Genomic DNA, 15003 nt, shown 5'->3' with positions numbered 1-15003 from the left:
GTGGGTAAGTGGAGGATCTCTACAGGGCTGTATAGTACTCAGTATGCATGAGGGTACAGAGCCTCTCTGAAGTACAAAAATCAATGCAGTTTGCTCCATTTGGAAGGGGTTAGTCCATTGACTGGTAATCTTAATGTCCTATGCTTGCAGGGTTCATAATTTCCAGGGAGGTCGGTACTTTGTCAACTACTGAATTTTAGTACTAATGAGTCTAAAATGATGTCAACAAAAACACTTAACAAATAAGAAAAACAGGTTACCACACTCATAAAGAAAACAGGATAACAGGTAAATTTTTAAAAACTATTTTAATACAAGATTAATAGCAATTTTCTATCCAAATCAGAAAATGAAAAATCTTAACCCAAATAATAGTCATTTGACAGTCACATAAAATTTTAGGTTTGATTGGCGCACACAGTTATCCTGTATATGTGTTCTGTGTATGCACATAGAGACTGCACTGTGATGCCTCCTTTAGGAGGAGCTCGTGAAGTCCCTCATTTCAAGGCAATGCCAAAGATTCCAGCATCCGCTCCACTCTCACTGAAGTCCCAAGCATTACCATTCTAAGCTGAGTCTGGGCTGTAGCAAATCATGACGTAGCAAGTCTCCAGAATGCGTACAAATCAATACTCTATTTGTGTAAGTTGGCCTAAAACTAAGCACCGGCTAATATCTCTACCAAGGAGGAACACACTGCAGATTGATAAGTTATGGACTCCTTTGCTCTTCTGCTACCAAGGCTACATTTTTTTTTTTTTAAATATCTGTTAGTGACTGTAAGTCAAAGAAAATGAGCTCAAGCTTTTGGAAAAGTCAAACGGTGCATTTGCCAACACGTGAAACCTAAAGTGAAACCATCTGATGATAATTAGCTTTGCGGAGCGGTGAGCAAAGAATCACAAGCCAGGATTTTTACTAAGTTTTATTCCTCCTTGAAGACTTAAGTTGGTGCTTAGTCTGTAGCCCAGATGTGTATGTAATGGCAAGAAGAATTAAGGAAGGCTCATGTCTGCAGCAGGGAATGTAAGTTAAGCTCCATGGTTCTGCCTCCAATAATATTTCCAGTGAGTCTGATTTGAAGAATGTTCCTTTAAAAACTGCCACTGCTCACCAAGGAAGCGCGTTTTTCAGTGTAGACAAAGTAGTTTCTACCCTTATGTCTGAAGCAGGTGATTCATGTCATCTTCCTACTTGGGTGTATCACGGTAAGGGAGTCACAATCCCAGCGCTACAGTCTGCGATGGCTGTAGTCAAAGTGCCAGCTCGGCCTTCGTGGCAACGGCACACAGCTGTCTCATGGGCTCTCATTCATAAATTTACAGTTCGTTCTTCTCTGCTAAAGACATTAGCCTTCGTTTAGCCTTTGTTGTAACATATACAAAGTATAATAAACATCAGTTACAGACGTGTATTTCTGTTAGAAAAATACATATTAAAACTAAGGAACATGTAAATAGAGGCACTTCAATAAGCTAAGTGTTTGCAGTTAGGAGCACCACCCACCAGGCTCCAGTGTCCAATTTGGGGGTCCTGTTCCTCTCTACTCAGAACACGAGTCATGATGTGATTACAGATTTTAGGGGACATGATTACTACCAAGAGCAGGCCGTGAATGATAACAGAACATCAATACATTTCCTGTCACCATGCTGAAATGAGAATTTTAATTTCAGAGGAGTCTAAAGTCCTGAAAAGGAGTAAATGAAAAGACTTAGGGGATGGGGAAAAAAAAAACCCCAATCTTTAACATCAAATTAGTCTAAAAACCACATGATGGATGCTGACCGCAACCAGGAAGTACACATGAATAATATTTTTGACCATGTCCATGCACGATGACTAATGATGCAGCTTTGTCGGCTGACCCTCATTTTCAGCTCTCTGCCTGGCTCATGTGCATCGCTGTATTTCATCAATAGTAATACCCTTGAGAGTACAGGTGTTGAGACAAAGGAGGCAGGCATTTCTACGTTATCCGCGTGATTAGTGTGCACCAAACATGGGTTCACACTCATTAATGTAGCATGTTGTCATATAAACCATTTGGGCACAAAAGCACAGTAAGAAACAAGACATATTGATTTGTTTTGCAGGAAATAATGATGAAATATTTTAAAAAGGAAGTTGGAGTTTAAAGCCATAAAAATAAGTTATTACTCAAATATCTTGGAGAATCAAAGTTGATTTAATTTGTATTGCACCATAATTATTGGAAAAAAACAATACTGATTTCTGAACACACAATGAGCTGAGTAACACAAATGGCTGGTCCTTCACAGAGCTGTGTTATGTGAAACAGGTGATTAAAGCCAAAGGGGACACTGAGATGGATGGCTTTCCTGAAGATGCAGTTCCGAATTGGATTACGTGTGAACTTCACACAACTTTAAATGAAAGATGCCTCAAAATCCTACATTTCATATTTTGTTAGGCATGAAGTGGGAACAGATGTTGTAAATATGTTCTGTTTTCCAAAGTGCTCAAATATACTTAATACTAGTGCGTGTGTTCTACTTAGACATGGTGACTAAATCGAGAATTAATTTTAATTTTGATGAGAACAGAGAAAAATACCATTCGTGTGTCAATACTGTTGGTGAGTCTGTTAAAATGTGATTGGCATGCTGTGGTGTCTTAAAACATTTCTTCTTCCTACCCCAGATGTGTCAGAAAAGCCCAAAAAACCCCCACATGGCTAGCCAGCTGTCTTCACCGAACCCCAGTTTGGTTGATTTTGCTTCTCTCTGCCGGGGGACCCGCTGGGCCTGGCGTGGTGGGTGGGTTAGGCTGCGGCTCTAAACTGGCCTCTTGAGTTTAGGCCATTTGCTCCAGTACAGACCCAGTAGGAGTCCTAGGCCAAAGGTGTTGTACATGAGAGCAATGGATTTTCATGGATAACATTCTTTTACACACACACATTCCATCACCAGTACCATCTTGCACACCAGGGCTTGTCCCGTGAGCCCACGACAGTTTGGAGCGCCAGGGACAAAGCAAACATGTGTGAAAGGGTGTGCCCCGGCAAACTTGCAAGAGATGGACAGTTAGATACATAAAAAGTTCTCTTTCTTGGTTCTTGGTGCTCACAGATCACTGAGGACTCCCTTCTCCGAGCAGCACAGAACAAGAAGAGGTGGTTGACAAAACAGTTTTGTTACAAAGGAGTGTCAACCCTGAGCTTGGAATTAAGAAGTTAAAATCTGTGATTTATATATATATATATAGATATAAAAATAGATGATCATACTAAGACTAAAAAAGTGAAAGAAATCTCCATGTCAATACTATATATATAGTGTTTTTTTTTTTCTTTTTTGTCTTGACTTTTTTTTGTTGTTGTGAGTTGTTCTGTAAGAGAATGCCCTTGTGATGCTGAAACCAACTGACACAAATCAAAGAGTCAACGACAAAACCTCATGTGTGGAGCTAATTGTCATGCCAGTAAGAACTCTTTTTTGGGGGAGAGTCTAGAACACAGGAGCTGAGACATTTAGCTCATGTCAGACTGGCGGCAAAAGTAGAGAGACTGTACCACTGAAGAGGATTTTCAGGCAAGACCTGGGGAAGGGAGACTGGATGGGGGCATCCATGAAGAGCTGAAGACAACCTGAGCCAACTGGATATGATGGTCAGACCTTAGGAGGCTGAGGAAATGCTGCCCTCAGTGAGTGTGGGATCAGGCAGGCTGAGTTGCAACAACATCACCGCTCATATCAAGACAGAATCCTAATTTACTACCAGGACCTCCAAGTCAGTTTGGTTAGAGTGCAAGACAATTCCTCCAAGACAACAGTGTATTTCTGCTACACAAAAATGTTATGCTTTCTCGAAACTCAAGCATTTTGTAAACCTCACTTCTCACAGACCTGATAGCATGAAAATTCCTTTATTTTCCTTCCTTTATTTGTTTTCTTGTTGAAATGCAGTTGTCTTGGGGTTTGGCCTGATTTGAAAAGAAAAATTATTTTCTTCCCATCTTATTTAAAGTGGGTTGTAAAAAAAAAAAACAAGACAAAACCAAACCAAACCAAAACAAAACCCCCTCACAACGTGAAATTCCTTTAATTTTGCAGCATAAAAGCAAATGACGGTAAGAAAAAATCTCTTGGTACGAAAGATTTGAGTAAGAATTCTCTCTGGAGTAAGCGAGGTCGCCCCAGACGGGCGAAGGGCAGAGAAGCAGGCCGTCTGGCTCCCGGTACTCTTTGGGAAAACAAATAGGGAGGCAGATCCGCGAGACTGCTCTCTTGTCATAGAAAACGGCTTGTTTTGTGGCACGGTCCATTGTCCAAGAGTGTAAGAAAAGAAGGGAGTTGGCCACTAAAGAGCTAAAATGCAGTTTCGATCGACCAAAGCCCAGGATTATCTGTAGCGTCTCTGCAGGGCCAAGACCACGCCGACCAGAGGCCAGGAGACCAGGGAGTAGCTGAGCTGCGCGCCGGAAGATTCCTCTTCCCTCCGGTCGGGGTCCACCGCGGGGGCCTCGGTGGTGACAAACTCGAACTCAGTGGGACACACATCATCCATGCACCCACTGCCGCTGCCCGAGCCGCTGGATTCGTCACCTGGTGTGGGAAGATGGACAAGGACAGTTAGAGCGGCCAGCCGGGAAGAGAGAGCAGTGCCACAGCTATTGGCATGGTGTGGGAGGGACAGCCCTCCACCAAAGCGGGTGCTCGTCTTCATGGGCAGGTTGGCACGGGCTAGAAACAGGGCTGTCACACAATAGTCACTGGCCGGAGTAAACTTGTCATGGTGGCCTCCCAAACACACGAATACCAGACACTTCTGGTCAGGGTTTCTGTGACTGAGAGATTGTGTTCTGGGGATGGAGACGCGCCTTAGCTGCTAAGAGCAGCACTGCCAGGCAGAGGACCCCGTTCACCTCCCAGGATCAATGCCGGGCAGCTGTAACTTACTGCACCTGTAACCCTGTTCTGGGAGAGCTGGTCCCTCTTTTGGCCTCTCCCATCGCTAGCACACACAGAACCCATAAACACACACACTCTGTCTCCTCACACACACAATTAAAGGTATCTACCCTTAGAAACAGTTCTGTTCTTTGCTCCTTTACACTCAGTGCGGCCGCTTTAAGCAGATCTCCCCTGCTCTTTAGAGACAAATTTTGTTTTTTTCCTTATTTTTTAGAGTCCAGGCTGCCACAAAACTCATGATTCCCCTCTTGTCTCCGTCTCCAGAGTGCTGGGGTTAAAAGTGTATGTCACCTTACTGTCCTTCAAAAGACCTTTAAAAGGCCATTTAAGGCAAAGCATAAATTAAAGGCAAGCCCTGCAGGCAGGAGGCTGCAGGAAGAGCCGCAGAGAGCTGCGAAAGGCAGCCATTCTTGTGCTGGCCTGTGCTGGCCTGTGCTGGCCTGTGCTGGCCTGCTTCCCGGTCCGGCCATGCTCTTGTCCTAACAGCAAAGACCAGCCCTTTTTCATGCAGCCCCTCTCTAAGCCACACACAGGTAAGCTACGTCCTGTTGCTTACATCCCTATGACCCTAAATGTGACACGGTTTCTCTGTATTTTTTTTAGTGTTTGGAATAATCAAAGGAAGGATCCTATCATGTGACTGTAAGAATTCATCCTGTGACGTTCGGGCCGAGAGCTTGACTGTAACACAGTGCAGCTGGGAACTCCCAGTGGCTTACAGATGCTTTCTTATTCCGAGGACACAGCAGGGTAGCTGCGACAGAGACTGAGGCCCAGAATCCTAACAGATTTATGTCCCTTTACAGAACAAGTTTGTCATTCCCCGCTTGATTCAATGCCCACACCTTGTGCAATCTGAGGGAGCCGTCTTCCCCCGCCCACCGTGTCTCTGGGTTTAATTATCGTGTTTCATTGTTTGGTTCCTTCATGTTTGATAATATATTCATCCAACTATGGAGCAAAAATAGTTCCAAAAGGCTCCAAGAAGCAATATGAATTTGTCACATGCAAAGATAAACCCATGAGAATGGCTTGATGTCTGCAGAGAACCCGCTAAAGCTTACTCCTATGGCATGGCCTCAGTTTCTCCCCAGCACATGGAGTTCTACTGCGACTGTATCTATGTCAAACATGTATTCATTTTCTTGCCATTATTCCCTGAAAAATAAAACAATGAGTATTTACATGAGATTCACTGTATTAGGTGTTATCAGTGATCCACAAAGTGTTTTAAGCATGTGGAGAAACGTGTGTAGGTGTGTAGGTTATATTATAAATGCCAAATCATTTTATATCAAGGAGTTGAGCAGCTCTGACTTTGGGTTTCTGCAGAGGGTTTAAGAACCAACCCTTCCCACTGTGACAGCTACCACTGTGCTTGCTACAAGCACCTGGGCTTGTACTATTTATTTGCTTCTTCTTCTTCTTCTTCTTCTTTTTTGTTGTTTAATGCTAGTAGTCTATTAGAATATAAATTTTTTGAGAGTAAAGTCTTTGCATAGATCATCCATTTCCAAGTGACCATTGATCTTTGATGTGCAGCAGATTCTCCAAAAATTCTTGTTGAATCAACCAATATGCCCTGGGCATTTAGTTCAACTTCTATCGCTTTCTATATCTAAGCACAAGCAGTTGGTAACATTTGGCTTGCACACGGTGTGGAGAGACAATTTGACAAAATGTAGAGGCGAACTCATTGCTGCCAATGCTGCCAGATGAAAAAGATTTGTTTCCCCCCAAAAAAGGCAGCCTAACATTTCAGCTACCATTATTAATTTGGCTGGACAAGAGTGAAGCCTTCGGCAAGCATCTTTCTCTTCACCTGTAGAAATAAAAGTAATAACGTCTATTTCCCAAAACTGTTATGGGGATAAATGAGACAGATTCAGGAAACAGCCATCTTTGCAATGAGGTTTGCTTAGTCTCATTTACTCAGTGAGTTCAGCTAACATTCCTAAACTCCTACCCTGCTCTTGGGCCTTGCTGCTCAGGAGACATGGGTACCATTTTGGATTCAGACTGTAGTGTTCCCCTGAGTGAAAAAGAACATTCAGAACTGTTTTCCCCCCTAAATGGAACATCTAAATACCAGATAAGATCATTTGAATACATTATATGAGGTTCTTAACATTTCTATGCCTTATCTTTATTGGCCTTTACAAGGAGAAAAATGCCCATTAATTAAATTCAGAGATATCAGAATTGCAAAGGGAATTGTTCTGAACACCAATATCATGAACAAGAAGTAATATAACCTTTACAAAGATATTATTAAAGTGACTTAGAATATTAAAATTGTGGGAAGCAAATAGTGACAAGAGGTCCTGGCTGTAGAAAAACAATATCCCCAATCTTTTTGAAAGGGAATCATAAATGCACATGTTATGGGCAACTTAAAAAATGATTAAAAGCAATAAGGGTGGTGATAGCTATGAAATGTGATAATGGTTTATAGGCTAGACAGTGTCTTAAAACAGTCCCACTCAGTGCTTGGGTTAGAGGCAATGGACTCTCTTCGCTGTCTTGATTTTTGTTTTCTTGTGAGAAGAAATTGAGAAAAATCATTGCCTCCTTGACATTCCTTGAGTTTTGCAGAATGACATCTCCTTAGACTAGAGAAGAGAGAAGCATAATAAAGCAGACATTAGATAATTCTTACATAACTTCAGTAGTCATCTGAATGGTTACTCTCCAGGTAAAACAGCACATTATTACACGGAGAAGATGCATGAAGTGAGAAACACGAGGCCAAGTGACGAGGAAGCAGAGAAGGGTAAAAGCTCGTGCACCATTCTCTTCTGACGAGGAAGGGAGAGGTCTAGTAAATCAGGAAGCGATAATGAGATGATTCTGAGACATGTGACAGCACTGAAGTCCATTATGGCGGTAATTACCCTGTGCTGAGGAGATCAATTCTCGAGGTCTTTAAAAGCGGAAGAACACACTAAGAACTTTCAGTAGTCTGGTGTCAGGGCTGAGATGACTGTGTCTTCCATCTGTAACTTGTGCCTTTCCATCTCATTAACCAAGCACGGACGCATCTTCAGCTTCAGCGATTCAGAGAGCAACGTAAGGATCACTGGCAGCTTTACAACTGATGTTCAAGGGTTCTTTCCCTGTGAATTCTCTCAGGGAACACTCTCAAGAGGAACCAGCACACCCAGGAAGAAAACCCACATAGCACGTGCCTCTGTTGCTCTGCATCTTAAAGTCACTTAGACAAAACCCAAACATACTTAGCTTTATTTCAGTGTTCTCTTAGGAGAGCCCACGACATCACTTCAAGTGTTTTGTGATCCGCACTGAAACAATCATGTGCAATATTATTTGAGCAGCTTACTATTTCTCTACTATTTCAGATATAAATGTTTGTGGCTTGTATCTGTGAACAGCAGAGGAGGGAAGGAACTGAGGCATTGAACCTGCTCACTGCTCTCAAAACACTGTTTCAGCTCTTCCTAAGTTCCTTTAGGGAGAACCCAATAGGTCCCCAGCTAGCACCTCTCGCTGCTTGCTGTTTCTCACGTTTTTGTTTTCTTTTGTTTTTTAATATTCTAAGGCATTTAGCAATGACTTTGTAATGAAAGACTTTGAGTCTCAAGAAGTATAGATTCTTCCCCCATTTACCGTGAGGCCTTATCCCAATAAACTCATTAATACTAAAATGCTACAATTGCAAACAAATAGAAAATAGGAACTTCCACAGCATCCTAGCCTAGCGCAGTACCCACAGAGTGTCCTTGTGCTCTGGGGACTGTCGATTTGAGTCTCCTGTCCGTAATCATGAGAGAACATCATACCACTTAACGATAACTGAAGAAAACATCCAAATTCAAACTCTGAAGTGCGGTTTCTATTGCATGTGTGTGACCTTGGAATCATCATAAATTCAAGAAGTGCTTATAAATGTTGTTTCTGGGGATTCAAGCCCAGTTCATCAAGAAATCTGTAGAAGAGTCTTTAGGCAGTGATGGGGGAAGCAGGGCTTTGGACAGACATACATGTTGTTATAGGAAAGACAAGGTAAAAACTCTATCATAAACAGCTCAGCTGGTAGATGAAGTTTTATTTTTGCTTTCATGTGGTATGGCTAACCAATTCACTTGGAGTTGGGATGACAGCTCAGTCAGGCAAGTGATTGCTGTGCAAGTATAAGAATCTGAGTTTGAACCAGAGCACTTACAAAAATGCCAAGTGCAGTGGTGTGTTCCTGAAATTCTAGCACTGGGGAGGGATGGACAGGAGGATCCCTGGGCTCACAGGCCAGCCAGCCTCTCTGAATTTGTAGCTCCAGGTCTCTCTCAAAAAATAAGGTTGATCATCCCTAATTTAAAGCTGTACTACAGAGCAATAGTAATAAAAGCTGCATGGTACTGGCATAGAAACAGGGTGATCAATGGAACCAAACTGAAGACCCAGAAGTAAACCCACACTCCTATATGTACTTGATTTTCAACAAAGAAGCCAAAACCATACAGTAGAAAAATAAAGTATCTTCAACAAATGGTGTTGATATACATGTAGAAAAAGGCAAATAGACTCATATTTATTACCCTGCACAAAACTCAAGTCCAAGTGGATCAAAGACCTTGATATAAAACCAGACACTCAAAATATACTAGAAGACAAAGTGGGAAAAAAATCTGGAACTCAGTGGCTTTGGAGACTACTTCCTGAACAGAATATCAACAGCCTAGGCTCTGAGATCAACAATTGATAAATGGGACCTCATGAAACTGAAAAGCTTCTCTGCGTCAAAGGACACTGTCAATAGCACAAAACAGCAGCCTACAGATTGGGAAAAGATCTTCAACAACCCTACATCAGACAGAGGGATAATATCTAAAACATGCAAAGAACTTAAGAAATTAAACATCAACAAATCAAATAATCCAATTAAAAATGGGGTACAGAGCTAAACCGAGAATTCACACCAGAGGAATCTTGAATGGCTGAGAAGCACTTAAAGAAATGCTCAGTATCCTTAGTCATCAGAGAAATGCAAATCAAAATGATTTTAAGACTTCATTGTATACCAGTCAGAATGGCTAAGATAAAAACTCAAGTGACAACACATGCTGGAGGGCATGTGGAGAAAGGGGAACCCTCCTCCATTGCTGGTAGGAATGTAAACTTGTACAACCTCTCTGGAAATCAATCTGGCACTTTTTTTTAGAAAACTTGAAATAGTTCTACCTCAAGACCTAGCTATACCAGTCCTGGGCATATACCTAAAAGATGCTTCATCATACAACAAGGACATTTGCTCAATTATATTCATAGCTACTTTATTCATAATAGCCAGAAACTGGAAACAATCTAGATGTTCCTCAACTGAAGAATGAATACAGAAATTGTGGCACATTTATATAATGGGATACTAGTTAGCAATTATAAACAAAGAAATCATGACATTTGCAGGCAAATTGCAGGATGGAACAAGAAAAGATCATCCTAAGTGAGATAGCCCAGACCCAGAAAGACACACATGGTATGTACTCACTTATAAACAGATATTAGACCTATAGTACAGGATAACCATAATACAATCCACAGGTCCAAAGAAGGTAAGTAACAAGGAGGCCCAAGAGAGGGTGCCTGAATGTTACTCAGAAGGGAAAATAGAATAGACAGCAGAGGTGGATGAAGAGAGGGAACTGGTCAGGAGATGGAATGGGGAGGGAAACAAGACTGGGGATCAGCTATAGGGAGAATGGGGGTGGGAGGTGAGAGGGCTGGGAACAAGAAGGGAAACTGAGGGGGGCATCTCTTTGTCAAGCTGGAGGCCTGGGACAGGGTAGGCTCCTGGGAGGATAAGAATGTGATTCTAGCTGAGACTCCTAAGGGGAGGGTACATGAAGACTGAAGTGACCACGTCCTGGCCAGGAAGGACTAATGGAAGGAGGGGAACAACAATACACTCATAAAACCTGTGATCCAAAAATTACTCTGCCTACAAGAAGTGCAGGGATGAAGAGAGAAAAGAGATTGAGGAAATGTCCAACCAATGATCGGCCCAACCTGAGACCCACCCCAGGGTGGAGAGCCAGTCCCTGACCCTGACACTAATAATGATGCTCTCGTCTGCTTGCAGACAGGACCCTAACTTAATTGTCCTCGGGGAGGCTGCAGCCAGCAGCAGATGGAGACAGATGCTGGGACTTGCAGTCAAAACATGGGGCAGAGCTCCAGGGATCCTGTGGAAGTGTTGGGGAAAAAATGGAAGGTCCTGAGGGAACAGGAACTGTACAAGAAGTCCAACAGAGATAATCAACCCAGTCCCATGAGGGCTTTCAGAGACTGAGACATCAAGTAAGGAGCAGGCATGGTCTGGACCTTGGCTCCCTGCACACATGCAGCTGATGGGAGTCTTGGCCTTCATATGGGGAGTCTGGCGAGAGGACTAGAGGGGCTGTTTCTAACATGGACTCTATTGCCTGCTTTTGGATCACTTTCCCCCTGGCAGTGTTACTTTGCCTGGCCTCAGGGGATGAAGATATGCTCAGTCCAGATGTGACTTAATGTACTGGGGAGGGCTAAAACAGGGAGAGAGCTTCACCTTTTCTGGGGGAAAGGAAGAAGGGAGGAGGAAAGGAGGGGAAGTGGAGAGACTGGGAGGAGGGGAGGGAGAGGGCACCCTTGGGATGTAAAGTAAATAAACTGAAATCAAATAAAAGAAAAAAATAAGGTTGATAAGACCTGAGAAGGAATGTTATCTATGGCTGACCTCTCGTGTACACATGTACAGAAACAGATATCTAACACACACATACACACACACACACACACACTCACACACTCACACACACACTCACACACACACACACTCACAGTCACTTATTAAGAGCAATTGCAACTTTAGTTAGCATATGTTTTGTGGCTCAGAGTGGAAAAGCTTCATGATTAAGGAATAATGTAATCAAAGATCCTCATTGCTCTTGGAGAGAACCTTAAGAGCACAATCTTGCACAACCGTTTTAACCGCGGGCTTTCCCGGCCCTCGTGTCCCAACTGCGGGCTCTCCCCGGCCCTCCTGTCCCTTTCCTTACTTGTGTCTTGGAAGTTGACGTCGTTGCCATTGTATGCGTTCTTCAGTTTGTTGGTCATCACTCGGAGAGCCATGATCTGCTGTCTGATGAAGGTGTCAGGCCGGGTGATGTCTACCTCCACCTCGGGGTTGTTGATTTGGTTGGTCAGCCCATCGTTCATGATCTCAGGCAGGTATCTGTGAGGCAGAGAGGGAGAGGCGGGTCAGGTGATGGTGTCGTGACCTTGGAACTAACGCCTGCGCTGCTATCTCAGACAGAAAGCCAGATCACCTGGGGCAAACGGTAGTGTTTGAGAAAGTGAGCCAAACTGTCCGGGTAAGCGTGAGACAGAGTGCAGCCGGAAGGCCTTCAGGCTCTTGAAAGTTTGTATGTAGGTTCATCTCTAAATGAGCACTAAATTGTGGATTAGGATAAATCATTCTTCAGGTTAACTACTCTTCCCCTTCTCCACCCAAAGAGTTCTGAGGTTCCAGTAGCTTCCTAGTACAAAGTTCTTCTGGATATTAAAAAAGTCTTTGAGATGTTTCAGGCGAAGCCAGTGATGGCTTATGCCTTTGACATGTCTAGCAGGCCTTTTGCTTTCTATTTAGGCAGTGCTGTGAATCGAACCAGGGTCTTATGCATGCTAGGCGAGTGCCCTACCAATGAGCCACACCCATATCATAGGCTTTCAATTTTGTAATATCATCTTGGGACTAATTTCATAGCATGTCAACACTCAGTTAAAAAAAGGCTAATTTTTTATTTAATGCTTCTTGTTTAATACTTTTTGTCAGTTTTTTAACATGCTGGATGATGTCACCCAGATGGTTTTGCGAAAAGGGAATAAAGAGCCCATGAGCGTGTTTGGAGGCCTGGTCATTCCTTATGCTCATGACCTATGAATTCCGCAGTCCTCCCACTCTCGATGTCGGGAAACTCCTCTCACATGCTCCTTTCTTTCACCTACATCTCCTTGGAGCATAGGTGGTTACAGTGGCTCAGACAAACTTCTCCAGGGTAACCTGCACGAGTGGTCTGGCTGATCTTCCCGAAACCTCACTCTCCCCGGTTTCTCCCCCAGTTTGGAGGACAGTGATTTAAAGAGCACTGACTGAGGAACTACACTGTGAAATTCCAGCCCCTGTAACAGAGAGGTGTGCCTGTCCCACGCTGTGTGAAATAGAAAGCCAAAGCCAACTGATGAAAAGCAGGTGTAGAGTCTAGCAAGCAGCAAAACTGAGTTCTACAAGATGCTCCGACAACCTGGGTCTGGCATCTGACGTGTGTGTGTGTGTGTGTGTGTGTGTGTGTGTGTGTGTGCGTGCAGTCTTGGTGAGGAAGCTTCATCTCCCGTCAGGGCTAAACTGATTTAGAGAATAGCCGAGCGCTGTCTACTGCAGACCTGATCGCTAACTTGCTGGTAGGCAGAACGTCCCATTTTCATGGTTAGAAAAGAGTGAGATTGTGTTATGAGCAGAGGAAAAAGCCAGGAACCTTCCCCCACCATATTGCTCTGCAGGGTTTTCTGTGTTTGTTTATTTTTGTTATTGTCTTTTATTTTTTTGGTCCATAATGGTTTAAATCTGAAATGTATTTAAATAGGATTCTTGTTTTCTCCTAAAACAGTTCCAGCTCTCAAGAATCCGGCCTTAGGTTTTCTCGGGCATTCTGGGTACTGTGCAAACCACCTCTCCAGGTTGAGGAACTGACCTGTCACTGATCTGTCGTCACCAGGCCATGCAAGCCACATCAGCCTGGCTTACTCTGTCTTTTCCTCTGTGTTATGCTTTTCATTCAGGGCATTTCAAAATATACAGAAATAGAGATGACGATATAAGGAACCTCTGCAACTAAAATTTGAATTCCCTTTCGTGTTCCTGCAAAGGTGCCGTCCATGCCTGTGTCCTGGTCAGAAATCAATGGCACCCCAGGGGGGCAATAGGGGCAATTCAATGGAACGACTATTTACAAGGGTGCCAGTGTGACTGGAGGGAACTGTACAAGGTGGCAGCAGCGGAAGGAGCCTTAGAGACGAAGGAGAGACCTGCTACCAGGATGCACCAGAGCTGAAGCCATGGCCTCACTGTCCTGACAGGGAGGGAGGTGTCAGAGGGTTGCTGACCTCAGCAGTCCTTTTTGGCTGAGCCTAACTGGAAGCCAGCTGATGGGGAACTCAGAGGATCTGGCTTCCATGGCACCAGCCAGCGGCCAGGGTGGAGGCACGGAACAGCTCTTAGGGGATAGCAAGGGTGTTTGTTTTTTTGTTTTTTTTTTAGTAGTATTTTGCTCTGCGGGGTGTTGCTCCATAACTCAGGCTGGCCTTGAACTTGAGAGGCTTTCCTCTGCCTCCTGATTTCTGAGATCCAGGGATATAGCACCACGGCTGGCCATGGGCTTGGCATGTGCTGTTTCAAGTGCAAACTGTGGTTTCTGACCCATCAGGCTGGGGGCCCTGACTGAGTCTCTCTTGCTCCTCCTGCTTTGATGGGGAGCTGAGCTGACGCCCCCTAGTTCATCTACGTATGTGTGGACTGCCCTTATGCGTGGTATTCTGGCCCTTTCTAAAAATTGCTTTCCAAAGGCCAGAAACCAAAGACTACAGCATGTACAGGAGGAGCCACATGGAAGAGTGACACTCCGGCGATTTGCAGAAATTGTTATGCATGGCATATTTGTATAGGGATGATTTATTCAAAGCAGAGATCTCCAGAACAAGCTGTGTGTTTCCACCTATATTTGAAACAAAACTGACTTTTGTACAAAATAAAAGCAAAGTGCGGAGTGCATGACAAATTCTTTTCCATGAACCTTCAAGTTATCTCTGCCCTAAAAATAATGTTAAGAGGAAAAACAAAACATTAAACCCAAGTATCCATCTATCTTTATTTTTATAGTAAATATAAACTCCTGCCATTCTTTTAAATACATCTGGAATATAAGCAAATTCTTGTTGGCCCAGAGACTGTCCTCCCAGTGTAACTTCTAACACATGGCATTAAATTGGCTGTTTCTGACAGGGTATTGTGACTGCC

General features: G+C 43.5%; 1 protein-coding gene across 2 annotated transcripts in view; it reads right to left on the bottom strand.

Moving 5' to 3' along the window:
* Positions 1-289: 289 nt before the first annotated feature.
* Gpc6 (glypican 6) overlaps positions 290-15003 on the bottom strand; it is a 1064885-nt gene continuing 1050171 nt past the window's right edge. For both annotated transcript variants that reach the window (XM_060391596.1, XM_060391597.1), the window contains 2 exons: positions 11990-12165; positions 290-4571 (listed from right to left, as the gene is read on the bottom strand). In XM_060391596.1, coding sequence (XP_060247579.1) covers positions 4369-4571; positions 11990-12165 — 379 coding nt within the window. In that variant the 3' untranslated portion in view covers positions 290-4368. The remainder of the gene's footprint in view (positions 4572-11989; positions 12166-15003) is intronic.

The sequence above is a fragment of the Meriones unguiculatus genome, chromosome 9 (genome assembly GCF_030254825.1).
Source record: "Meriones unguiculatus strain TT.TT164.6M chromosome 9, Bangor_MerUng_6.1, whole genome shotgun sequence".
NCBI classification, from domain to species: Eukaryota; Metazoa; Chordata; class Mammalia; order Rodentia; family Muridae; genus Meriones; species Meriones unguiculatus.
The sequence above is the reverse complement of the archived record's forward strand: the minus strand, read 5'-3'. Positions and strand labels throughout refer to the sequence as shown.